Source organism: Agrilus planipennis, unplaced genomic scaffold, assembly GCF_000699045.2.
Source record: "Agrilus planipennis isolate EAB-ADULT unplaced genomic scaffold, Apla_2.0 scaffold80, whole genome shotgun sequence".
NCBI lineage: Eukaryota > Metazoa > Arthropoda > Insecta > Coleoptera > Buprestidae > Agrilus > Agrilus planipennis.
Window position 1 is genome coordinate 320,614 of NW_020438873.1, and position 13,757 is coordinate 334,370.

The following is a 13,757-nucleotide window of genomic DNA, read 5'->3' on the forward strand; positions in this document are numbered from 1 at the left end:
TACATTTTTAGAACTCCTTGAAATTCTAGACATTCTAGAGTCTGGATTTCGAGGTTTCATGCTGGCAATTGGCTCATCCCATTAATCAAAAGAGGACGAAACTTGCAGAGTCTCAACATCTGTATTTTCAGAACTCCTTGGTATTCTAGAATCTAGCCATTCAAGAGTCTAAGTTTCGACAAGATTATCCTGGCTACTGGCTCACTTGACGAGAAGAGCCGGAGACCCGGTAATCCATTCCGTCCCCGTCCTTATTGTCCACTGATTTGCATTGTGTTGATCCTATCCGTATTTAGACCGTTTGGGAACATAAAAGCGACTTCTTTTTCTTAAAATCGTCTGTCTTGCTTTGGTCATTGTTTTATGTTTCATCTACGCTCTTCCATTCGGATTCAATTGACTTCCCTGCAATTTCGTCTGCAATTTTTATATTGCTCCAACCCTACTCACTTCTCTTACATACCACTTTTTTGTCTACTTTTATTTATTTTTATTCCGTGTATGATTTTCTGTCAATATCGCGCTCATTTAAAGCTGTTCCTCCTTCGGACATTCAGATAATTTAACCAATTTCTCAGAATTGCTCGCTTTCCTAATTTAAATTTTAGATTGTATCAGATGGTATGAAAGTCACATTAAAGATATTTTTGGCATTTAAATCTGCGTGACTTCGCATTCTCATAAAAGATCGTGCATATAAAAGAAGTTAAATTCATGTATGCACTGTTCTTTAATCGCTGGTTGAAAGACGTGAAAAAGATACAGGTTCGAATTATCAGTTTTAGTTTTTGGATTTATGTCTCACTAAACCTAATTTTGATACTACCATACTACTAAAATTTAATGTACCGATTAAACTTAATTCCAGGTGGCACCATAACAACCAGAAGCATGAGCGTTTCCATAAGTGTACGTTTGTTTGGTCTAAAAGTGTCTTAAGAATCCAAACGGTGAAGTGAAGAGCCTGTTGCCAAAATACGAGTGAGTAAGTACCTACTAAAATTATTATTGAATACTTAATAGTGTTATTCAGTACGCGTTCAGATAATACATGTTTGTTTCAGAAGATAATCCTAGGCAGAAGTAAGGAAGCAAATTCCAAAGGCTAATATATATCCCATAAATGCAAATAAAGAAAATAGTGTCGATAGTTATGAGAGTTATGAAAAGGATGGGTGTCAATAAGTTAGGTATATTTTNAACCTCCCTGAGAAGCCCCTGTAGGTAACTGGCTACAGTATACCATAAGTTATGTCAACAGCCCCTAATAGAATTTACCGGTCCTATTAGAATCTTCCAAAAATGTTTTTGACTTACCTTTGCAAATCCAACGTTTATTAATAATGGAAGTACAGCTTCTTGCATATGATTAATCGCTTGCAGCTATCCGAAATGGACGTCAGACTGGACGCGGATCAACTCACCATCCAATATTATATATAATATAATGTAATTTCATAGACGGTAAATAATTAATTGCATATTATTTTGTAATCAAGTAATGTTAGGTGGGGACCGGATACTTTCGAAAATTTTTTATTTATGGAGTTCCAGAAAAATATATAACTATCAAACTTCTATAATCCGGACCTGGACCGCGGTTCGCTAGTTGTCGACCGTTGTTCTAAAGCATAGGGAAAATATGAGCAAAACAGCCCCTCCCTTTTAATTCCTGGAGGTTCTAAAAATAAAGGAGAATCGTCGACAATAGTTTTTAGTTGTTATTACGTATACGTTCGCGCAATATATGAGCGCACTGGACCAACACTTTAATATTTATATACATTATTGTTAACAATATGCTACATCCCATATGTAAAAGACAAAGTGTTGGAAGATTGCGCTGATGTACAAAAAAATGTAAAAGCTACTTGAAAAGATTCCCTAAAATACTCAATTTTAAACTATAAATAAAAACGAAGATAATTACGAAAGGTAAGAAATATTACCCAAAACGCACGGAGTTTATAATCTAGTATTGAAAAAATATATTAATTCGGTTCTTCGGCTATTATTCAATTTTTCGTGAATTACAGGGGAAATTATTTAGGTTATTGACACCCATCCTTTGAGAACTTACCCATTCTCCAAAGCATAAATCAATCTTTTAACAAAAAAATAGTACAAGGTAGACGAAAGAAACAAAAAAAAAATAGTTTGTCTCTATACTTCAATCATGTGTTATATAAAGAAAAGAACAGAATAAAGAAGACTTGCTCCGAGGACTTCCTTGGAGATCTCTTTTTTCAAACACTGTTTTTTTTATGTTATATTTAGTGTTAAAATCTAGTAAAGGAAAACTAATAATTTCAAATGTTAAAGTTGTTTCAAATAGTTTCACTCATAAATCCACTGGATGTAATAATTTTTCGTTTAGTCTTGCGTATTTGGTTTTGGCTTTTTATATTCGGTCTTGATTTTAGTCTTGGTCTTGTTCGCTCGGTCTTGATCTTGCCAGTATAAATATAGTCTTGCTAGTATAAAGATAGTCTTGACCTTTATACTGGCAAGACTAAACGTAGACGGTGAGCGCGGCAGACAAGAAAGGATTCGAAATCATTCAGATTTTGAAGCTATAGAAGAACAATGAAAATGCTGACTGACAGCCTTATGATGATTTAAATTTAAATTAAGTGATATATTTTTTACCATATTCATTCAGAACCGTATAAGTTTCTCGAATTGTAAATTTAAAAATCGCATATTAAAACTGAAAGTTCATAGCTTTTCGTTTATATTAGATGATGTATTGCTTATATTTAGTGACGAAAGTTTCAGAAGATATAGAATGGCCGGATATTCTTACTGTTTCGAAGAAGTTCGAGACGGCTGTTGAAAAATATAATTTCGTCGGGTAAAGTTTCAAACTCCACAACTTAGAAGTTGTACGGTGTATATATATATATATATATATAGCATATTGATCATCCTGCGAGAAAGAAGTTCAAAGTTTGTAAACACATGGCTATTCTAAGTTAAAATTTGACCTGATATGAACATGAGACAAATACGGCCGATTTTTTATGTATTATATGTTGGAGGTTGGCTGACAAATGAAAACGAAACACTCGTCTAAATTTTTCACTTTGTATTTTCGAGTTCAATATAAATCGGTTGTTTAAAATTTAGACGAGTGTTTCGTTTCCATTTGTCAGCCAACCTCCAACAGGTTATGGGCCCAGGCAAATAAACTCGCGGGTCTAAATAAACCGAAGAAAATAACCTCAACGTGATCAAGAGAACGGCGTGTCGGCGCGGCAGTCATCTTGCTTTTTCGAGAAGCTTCGAGGTGAAGCAAGAAGGAACAAAGGACGCGTTCTTGGACATTGTGTACCCGATCAATAGTAAATAAAAGGAAGGACATGAGTGCCAACAGTACTGTGCATATTGAGGCCCTAGGCCGAGATAATTACGATATGTGGAAACTGAGGATCCGCGCCGTTTTAGTCAAGAATGGTATGTGGGGTTATGTCAACGGAACTTTGACCAAACCAGATCCGACGAAAAATAAAAATGTTAACGACGTCGATGTACAAGAGTGGTGTCCGACATCACTCTATCCCTCAGTGACAACCAGTTGATGACAGTAAAGCACTGTAAAACGTCTCGCGAGATGTGGCTCAAGCTGGAAAGCACAAATCAGTCGAAGGGGCCGGCTCGCAAGGCCGCGTTGCTCAAAAGTCTGATGATGCAGAAGATGACAGAAGGTAGTGATGTACGCGATCATCTTGGCAACTTTTTCGGAAACGTCGACAAGCTATCCGAAATGGACGTCAGACTGGACGCGGATCAACTCACCATCCAACTGCTGTACAGTTTGCCTCCGAGNAGCACGAGAGCTGTGTCCAAGGTCTTGGTTTGGATTCCCGTAGACCAAGATAACTCAATGGTTTTCTCTTCGGATGTTGGTCGAGGGGAAGTGTTGGAAATCACGTGGTCCGCCGGTTTCGCCCACACATGGGCTCTCGTTTTTTTATTGTTTCCGTTGTCATAGTTAGTTACTAATCAACCTTTGTACACAATTAATTTTTCACTTTGTATTTTCGAGTTCAATATAAATCGGTTGTTTAAAATTTAGACGAGTGTTTCGTTTCCATTTGTCAGCCAACCTCCAACAGGTTATGGGCCCAGGCAAATAAACACGCGGGTCTAAATAAACCGAAGAAAATAACCTCAACGTGTTTAAGAGAACGGCGTGTCGGCGCGGCAGTCATCTTGTTTTTTCGAGAAGCTTCGAGGTGAAGCAAGAAGGAACAAAGGACGCGTTCTTCGACATTGTGTACCCGATCGATAGTAAATGATTGGAAGGACATGAGTGCCAACGGTACTATGCATATTGAGGCCCTAGGCCGAGATAATTACGATATGTGGAAACTGAGGATCCGCGCCGTTTTAGTCAAGTGGGGCTATGTCAACGGAACTTTGACCAAACCAGATCCCACAAGAGTGTTTGACGAACGACGAGAAAGCTCTGTCCGACATCACTCTATCCCTCAGTGACAACCAGTTGATGACAGTAAAGCACTGTAAAAAGTCTCGCGAGATGTGGCTCAAGCTGGAAAGCACAAATCAGTCGGAGGGGCCGGCTCGCAAGGCCGCGTTGCTCAAAAGTCCGATGATGCAGAAGATGACCAGTGTTCACAACCTGAAGCGAGGAAACTATCGTACCTGTAGCCTAGAATTATCGTACATGGAGTAAAATTGTCGTACTTTTCAAAATAATCACTATAATTAGTAAATTACTCGTATTAATCGTGCAAAAAAAAAAGACAGACCTGAACTACCCCCACCCTTTAAATTAAAAATCAATAATAGATAGAAAAATACTTAAATATAACAAGATATAGGGGGTGGAGGTATGTTAGTGGGGTGTTTTTGACCTTAGGCTATGGTTAGTGACTACATGACTACAATCACAAAATTGTGGATGGGAAGACCATCGACCCATCTGGTGACCAACACGAAGGGATGTTACCTGCCGAGGAAAAACCTACATACTAGCATGATAACGTTCTTTTGTTGCAGGCACGTTCTTCTAAATTTAACACTGCGTATAACAAAAATGTTTATAGCGCTGTGAGCAAAAAGAAAAAAAAATATTCGCGAATAAAAAAAAGTCTTCGTGATATTGTCTGAGAGGGTAAGAATAAAATAAATTTTGAATGCATGAAAATTATCGTACAATCTGCGTACGATAATAATATGATATCGTACATCGTACGTAGACATGAAATTATCGTATGNNNAATACGAATGTGCCTTATTAGGGGTTAATCAGTAACGCTAACTTTCGTCGCGACTTCTAGTCGATGATTTGTGTTTCTAGCGTCAGATATTTTTACGTATTGATTACCTAAGAAACATGGAAATGAAAAATCCACGATAATGATAAGAACACGTTGAGAAATGTAGTAGGAAAGGAACTAACGAGCTCGCACATGTATATTACCAACTAGAACGTAAAATAAATACTATAGTTGAGAAATACGAACACAAACGCTTGTAGAGCCTTTGAAAAGGTGATTCAGAAAACGAAGTCATTAGCGCAATTTTAAGAACATTCTACTTACATATATACGTAACAGCACAGAATAAGTATCAATTATGTTACGCAAATGTACATTTGGGAATCAACATAAATATTTTCGGTACCGAGATGACCTGCTATTGACTTAATGAATTTAATTATTTCATTAGCCAGTGTTCGGAGGATATTGTTTAAAAGTGATCAAGTTATTTTTAAGAAGGATAAAACGATCCTAGCTCCAGCGTGAAAATGTGAAAAATTTGAAATATATAATCGTATAGTAAGATTCCCCAAATAAAATCCAAAACGTAGCAGAGATTATTATCCATCTGTGCAGGCTATAGTTATTATTATTTGTGACCTTTCAAAGGTCAGTTGTATACGGCTATACCGAACCAAGCCTGGAAATATTTGAGCAAGACCAAACCAATACCAAGGCCGAAAAAGCAAGACCAAGAGTAAAACAAGACCGAATAAGGAAGACTAAGACCAAATTTAAGACTGAGACGGGCTGGCATGTTCGGGTTTGGTCTTAGCCTTGGTCTTGCTTATTCGACCTTGGTCTTAGTACTGGTCTTGGATATATGGCCTTGGTCTAAGTCTTGCTATTGCTTATTCGTCATTGGTATTAGTTTTGGTATTGTTTATTCGGCCTTGGTCATAGTCTTGGTCTTGCGCAAATACTTCTAGTCTTAGCCAAGAAAATACTCATAGTAGTTCTTGTGGCATTGTTATTGAATGTGAAATTTAGATTTATCACAATCATCCTGCAGACTTATATATAATTTTCTAAGATAATGAAACTTAATACACAAGAAAATTTAAGGGGAATATTCATGACTATTATACATTCACATTTAGACTTCATAAAGGTACCCTTTCAGGTCCCTCTTTGTAGCATTATTGTAGTTTAATTAGTGAGTATATCTTATGTTTTATCTATGAGAATGTTCGAAAATATTCGATAATTGTTTAGAATGGTCGAAAATGCACTAAATTGTTTTAAAATTTTTGAATGATATGAGTACGAATGTTACTCTCTTGATATTTAACAATCAAATCGTGGGAAAATATTTTTGTACAATATTTATGTAACATAAAAAAATACTGGTAGAAAAAGTAGGGAAAGAGCGAATATAAAGGTAGAGACGAAAACTGATTTTAGGTATCTAGGAAGTCAGGTAAGTCAGGATGGAAGGAGTAATAGGAAATAACGTAGAGGATAGTATAAGGTCGAGTCGCTTTCAATAAAAAAAGTCACTTGTATGCTCGCGATCGGTTAATTGTTAAAGGTGTATGTTTGGAACACGGTCCTCTACGGGTGCGAAACATGGACGGTGGGCGCAGCGGAAAAGAAAAGGTTAGAAGCGTTCGAAATGTGGTGTTACCAGCGAATCATGAGGACATCGTGGATAGAGGAGGTTAGAAATGAAGACGTATTAGAAAGAATAGGAGAACAGAGGTAGGTTGGTAGGACACCCTCTAAGTCATGAAGGTCTCATCAGAGACATATTAGAGGCAGAAACGGGAGGTGGGAGGGGTAGAGGTGTAGACTAGATTAGATTACTGTTCGCAAATAGTTAAGAATGTAGGACGTTCTAGTTTTGGGGAAATGCGAAGACTAACTCAGGATAAGAAAGAGTGAAGGTGCGTATCCAACCAGCCTTATGATGATAACAAGAATACATAACTACAATACGGGGTTACTTTCGGGGCCGTATCAGTCGGGGGCCGATGATGAGTGATCGCTTGCATAACCTTATTAAATCCGGCCTTAGATTAACCACCGTAAAATATAAATTTCGCGGGTCCACATTTGAAAATTTGTGTAAAACACCAGATATTATGAACCATTCCTTCCGATTTAGCATTTTCGTCAAAACAGATGGCACCTTGCCGCACTTTTATACCATACAATTTTAAATTGGTTTGAACCACTCTAATGGACGAAAGTTTGCGTATTCATATTTAAAAATTGGTTAAAAAGAACGCGAAATTATGAATAATTTCTTTCAATTTCGCAAAAATATATATCATACCATTTTATCACCATCCTGCCGTGCTTTTATATCACATAAATTGACATGAACCAATCAAAGGACGAAATTTTGCGCGTCTAAATTTGATAATTGGTCAAAAAGGACTTGAAATTATAATTTTTTTCTTCCATTTCGCAAAAATACATTTATATCAAAACAGATATCACCTTAAAGCACCCTGTTGCGCTTTTATATCTTATAAATTTAAATAACATGAGCCTAATGCTCCATCCTTGATATTCATTTCTTTGTGAGCCCTGTTTATAAGAAAAATGAAAATCAAACTTTAAAATTTCTAAATAACGCATAACTTTACAAGTTTTACAAGAAATACACATAACTGGAATACGGGGCCACCTTAGATCGGCCTTTAGGTATTCACGGTATTAATTAAGCAACACAGACAGTCCAATATTGAATACGAATGTGCCTTATTAGGGGTTAATCAGTAACGCTAACTTTCGTCGCGACTTCTAGTCGATGATTTGTGTTTCTAGCGTCAGATATTTTTACGTATTGATTACCTAAGAAACATGGAAATGAAAAATCCACGATAATGATAAGAACACGTTGAGAAATGTAGTAGGAAAGGAACTAACGAGCTCGCACATGTATATTACCAACTAGAACGTAAAATAAATACTATAGTTGAGAAATACGAACACAAACGCTTGTAGAGCCTTTGAAAAGGTGATTCAGAAAACGAAGTCATTAGCGCAATTTTAAGAACATTCTACTTACATATATACGTAACAGCACAGAATAAGTATCAATTATGTTACGCAAATGTACATTTGGGAATCAACATAAATATTTTCGGTACCGAGATGACCTGCTATTGACTTAATGAATTTAATTATTTCATTAGCCAGTGTTCGGAGGATATTGTTTAAAAGTGATCAAGTTATTTTTAAGAAGGATAAAACGATCCTAGCTCCAGCGTGAAAATGTGAAAAATTTGAAATATATAATCGTATAGTAAGATTCCCCAAATAAAATCCAAAACGTAGCAGAGATTATTATCCATCTGTGCAGGCTATAGTTATTATTATTTGTGACCTTTCAAAGGTCAGTTGTATACGGCTATACCGAACCAAGCCTGGAAATATTTGAGCAAGACCAAACCAATACCAAGGCCGAAAAAGCAAGACCAAGAGTAAAACAAGACCGAATAAGGAAGACTAAGACCAAATTTAAGACTGAGACGGGCTGGCATGTTCGGGTTTGGTCTTAGCCTTGGTCTTGCTTATTCGACCTTGGTCTTAGTACTGGTCTTGGATATATGGCCTTGGTCTAAGTCTTGCTATTGCTTATTCGTCATTGGTATTAGTTTTGGTATTGTTTATTCGGCCTTGGTCATAGTCTTGGTCTTGCGCAAATACTTCTAGTCTTAGCCAAGAAAATACTCATAGTAGTTCTTGTGGCATTGTTATTGAAGGTGAAATTTAGATTTATCACAATCATCCTGCAGTTTAGTGAGAACTAAGGAAATAAATTTTCATCGGCAACGAACTCGACGAGACAACCAATACATTTTTATGCATGAAAGAAAGATAGAGTAGATGTATTTAATAAGTGTCTTGGGGCAATGGTTTATTATCATACTGATCGAGAATACATAGAACGCCCCTCGTATTACATACCCGTACACACATGGGCGCTTTTAGAATTAACTTCGGAGGAGTACAGAAAATAATGGTTTTCATCAATTTCTATAATCAAAACTCACTATACTTAATTTATTAACTCTTGCATTATTTATAATTATCATATTAAATATTAAGTACTGCCCCAGTTACTTTTTAAAAGTTGTTGCTTTGATGACTTGCGGCTGTCTATTACAGATCGTACAAGTCAATTTAATTAGATATCGCTTTAGTAAAGCTTCATTGAAATATTTAAAATAGTATCTGACAATAAATCAAGACTTACTTCGTGTTTCAAGGCCTGTCTTGATTCGTAGCTCTTTTTGGCCAGTTCCACTCGAACCCATTCCGGTTTGTCGGGAATCGCAATGTGAAGCAAGTACCTAATTCCCAAAAGAATGTGTTCCAGGAAAATAAAAGTAAGGATGTACTCCAAATCGGTCTTGTGAGCCATTCGACTGCGAATGTGTGGACTTAAGCAGAGCAAACCACAATTCGTCATTATGGAGAGGCCGCCTATGACTTCAAATGCCCTCTGCAAAAAAAATAAACAATAAAAGGCAATAATCCATAAAACAATAGTCCTTTTCACATTTGTAAAAATTGTTAAAATAATTGCATCAGATAAATAATCGAAGCAAATTTTAGGAGGAAATAAAAGAGAATAAAAGTTAGGAATATCATTTGAAAAGAGGCAAAAGCATGAAGAAGTTTCGCAGTTAATACGATAAATAAGTATAGCAATCCAAATTCACCTCAAAGATTTAAAATATTGATATTTACCTGCCAGGCACCAATATCCTTAACTTTTCTACTTATTGGTCGCTGATGTACAAGACATAATCTGAATGCGTCAGCACGTATTTCAAGAACGTTATTGATAACTGCCCAAAGCGCTGCAGCAGGGTACACAGAGGAAAAGAGAACCACGTATCCGAACTGGATAAACATTTCCAAATAATCATCGTACGTTTCTTCGTAAATTTCCAGTTGCCCTTCTTGTTCCGCTTGATTTAAGCGACTATCGCTGGGATCTATTGCAGGGATTGTTTCGAGAAATTCTCTGGAATAACGAGAATCTTCAAATGCTTTCTGTTTTGATTTTGTTTGCCTTGTATTTTTCCAACCATTTTTCCATTGACTTATCTGTAACGTTGAAGACATAAGAAAATGTATTCGTTTATTGTTACACTCTCAGTAACGCCACTAAGAAGTTATACCAACTACATTCAATATAATTTGAACATTAACAATTATTTTTCGTTTAAATGAATTCTAATAAAGAGAAAAAGTTGAAAAGGGAAAGCAAAAGAGAATAGTAAAGAATGCAAAGTTCATATTATGTAACAGGTCAATTGAAAAGTCCCCGGCCTAAAATAGTAAAACACATTTTTTTTGCAAAATTCGTTTTTTTTATTCAACATAATTCCCTTCAAGGGTGATACACTGATTATAGCGATCCTCCAACTTTTCGATACAATTTTTGTAGTACGATTTGTCCTTTGCTTCCAAATAGGCCTCAGTTTCGGCGATCACCTCTTCATTCGACGAAAATTTTTTCCCAACGAGCATTCTTTTGAGATCTGAGAACAGGAAGTAGTCGCTGGGGGACAGATCTGGAGAATACGGTGGATGCGGAAGCAATTCGAAGCCCAATTCATGAATTTTTGCCATCGTTTTCACTGACTTGTGAGACGGTGCATTGTCTTGGTGAAGCAGGACTTTCTTTTTCTGCAAATGCGGTCGTTTCTCGGCGATTTCGTCCTTCAAACGGTCCAATAACGCTATGTAATAGTCGCTGTTGATGGTCCTTCCTTTTTCAAGGTAGTCAATGAAAATTATTCCACGCGCATCCCAAAATACAGACGCCATAACCTTGCCAGCCGACTGTTGCGTTTTTGCACGCTTTGGAGCGGGTTCATCGTGTGCAGTCCACTCCGATGACTGTCGATTGGACTTCGGAGTGAAATGATGGAGCCATGTTTCATCCATTGTCACATATCGACGCAAAAACTCGGGTTTATTACGCGTGATCATCTTCAAACACTGCTCTGAATCATCAACTCGTCGTTGTTTTTGGTCAAAAGTGAGCTCGCGCGGCACCCACTTTGCACAGAGCTTTCTCATACCCAAATATTCGTGAATGATGTGATGTATACGTTCCGTTGATATCTGTAGAGTGTCTGCTATTTCATTCAATTTCAATTTACGGTCATTCAAAATCATTTTGTGGATTTTTTTAATGTTTTCGTCCGTAACAGCCTCTTTTGGGCGTCCACTGCGTTCACCGTCTTCGGTGCTCATTTCACCACGTCTAAACTTAGCATACCAATCCTTGATGGTTGATTTTCCTGGGGCAGTGTCCGGAAATTCGTTATCAAGCCAAGTTTTTGCTTCAACTGTATTTTTTCCCTTCAAAAAGCAATATTTTATCAACACGCGAAATTCCTTTTTATCCATTTTTTTCACAATAACAAAAGTTGCTTCACTAAAAATGTTATAATTCACAAACTAATGATCCGACAGCCGTCAAATTTATAGACGCGTCTTTTGAACGTTAGGACTAACTGAACATCATATGGATTTAGTTCTGGTGCCGCCATCTATGTGTCAGGCCGGGGACTTTTCAATTGACCGTAGTACTTATGACTAGTAATAAGCAAAAGTTTGACTAAGGTCAAAACAATGATGGTCTGAGCAATACGTTTTCGTGATTAACTTATAATGAAAGAATTGCAGTGAAAATTTTTAAAAAGCCTAAGTCACTGTTAGATTTAGAAAGTAGAAATTTGTTGAGATATCTATATGGACAAAGAATGTATTTGTGAATAAGAATTTACAAACGCATCGTTTTGTTTTCAGTTTCTTTTATTTGATGGTGAATTTACAAAATGCATTTAATCTAATAATGTTAGGAAAGCAGTAGGTAGAGGTTTCTTTAATAGATGTACACTTTCTGAAATTATGCACCTTTTATATGAACCTCCCTGAGAAGCCCCTGTAGGTAACTGGCTACAGTATACCATAAGTTATGTCAACAGCCCCTAATAGAATTTACCGGTCCTATTAGAATCTTCCAAAAATGTTTTTGACTTACCTTTGCAAATCCAACGTTTATTAATAATGGAAGTACAGCTTCTTGCATATGATTAATCGCTTGCAGAATAATCAACATGGTTGCCACTTGACTCCTTAACATTTCCATATCTTGGATTATGAATGCGATATAAAACAGCGACATGAAATTATTTACAAACTCAAACAGAATCAGTTTCGTGACCCGGTGTCTGTCAAACTGCGATTGGGTTCTATGATTTTCTAAAATGAAACTGCTTTAATTAAGCAATTCGAATAAACAGAAAACTTACTTAAATACCCCATTCTGTGAGAAAAGTAGCCAATTTACGATAATAGCAATTCATTACGTAGACCAATGCGGTATACAGCACACTTGGAAGTAATAGGAGATCTTGAGACCAAGTTTCCGGATTGTATTTGATTTGGTCTTCCATCCAAAACGATATCAACATTATTATGTAAGCACCTACTAGGCAGGCAATAACAATGGGAAAAGACACGCAGTACATCTAAAAATGTTTCTATCTTAGATCGAAATAATGATGATTCTCATACTACGTTGTGTAACGTACTTTTAAGTAAGTTTTATATCTGGGATACTGAGGACAGAGCTTGCCTGTTATAGGATCTTTGCCCATCTGTCCACGAAAATTTGCTCTTGGTTCACCTAAACTGGTCATTCCTATCGTACCCCATTTGTAAGCCAATTCGTTCGATTTTCTTCTCCACATCTGAATAAATAATTCGAACATTACATCAATTTTTGATCAGTGACGGGTCAACGGAGGGGTGTTCGGGATCAGAAAAACCGAAATTCGTCACTTATTTACGGATCTTTTGGGAGAATTTATCAATCGTCATAGTGATATGTCTTATTTATGACATCTATTTTAAAATTACTACAAAAAATCGTTATGAAAATAACAAATGTTGATCCATTCAGAGAAAAAAGGACAGCAGTTTTTGTGGATCCCCTTCTTCTTAAAATCCTGGATTCGTCCTTGTTCCTACATATGTAAAATTAGATGTTAATTCCGTTAATCCGTTGAAAATATATGTGGCTACACCGAAACAGTTGGTAATTGGTGGCTGATTAAATTTTACTTCATTTTTTAGTTTTATTTCATAATTATCATATTGATACGACACTGAGATGGTTTGCTTATAATTTATTTCAAATATTCAATGTTTAACTTATACGATTAATTAAATGACATTCGTAGGTTGAATTATTGTATTTTGTTATCCCTAGACAAAAATTTTTAGTCCCTCTTAGTCTTTCTGAGTCTTTCAGCGTCTCTGAGTGCGTTTCGAACAGTCTTTCACAGTCTCTCAGTTATTGCCTAGGTGTTTTTATGGAACTCTCACAGTCTCTGCATGAGAGACTCGAACGATAAAATTGTTAATTCAGAGATTCGAGTCTCTCGTTCAGAGACGCTAAACAGTTTTTTTGACAGTCTCTCGACA

At 36.5% G+C, this 13,757-nt stretch overlaps 1 protein-coding gene across 4 annotated transcripts in view; it reads right to left on the reverse strand.

Moving 5' to 3' along the window:
* LOC108734806 (anoctamin-10) overlaps window positions 1–13,757 on the reverse strand; it is a 31,851-nt gene that overhangs the window by 1,401 nt on the left and 16,693 nt on the right. For all 4 annotated transcript variants that reach the window (XM_018466486.1, XM_018466487.1, XM_018466489.1 and 1 more), the window contains 5 exons: window positions 12,863–13,021; window positions 12,589–12,799; window positions 12,310–12,530; window positions 9,996–10,358; window positions 9,499–9,747 (listed from right to left, as the gene is read on the reverse strand). In XM_018466486.1, coding sequence (XP_018321988.1) covers window positions 9,499–9,747; window positions 9,996–10,358; window positions 12,310–12,530; window positions 12,589–12,799; window positions 12,863–13,021 — 1,203 coding nt within the window. The remainder of the gene's footprint in view (window positions 1–9,498; window positions 9,748–9,995; window positions 10,359–12,309; window positions 12,531–12,588; window positions 12,800–12,862; window positions 13,022–13,757) is intronic.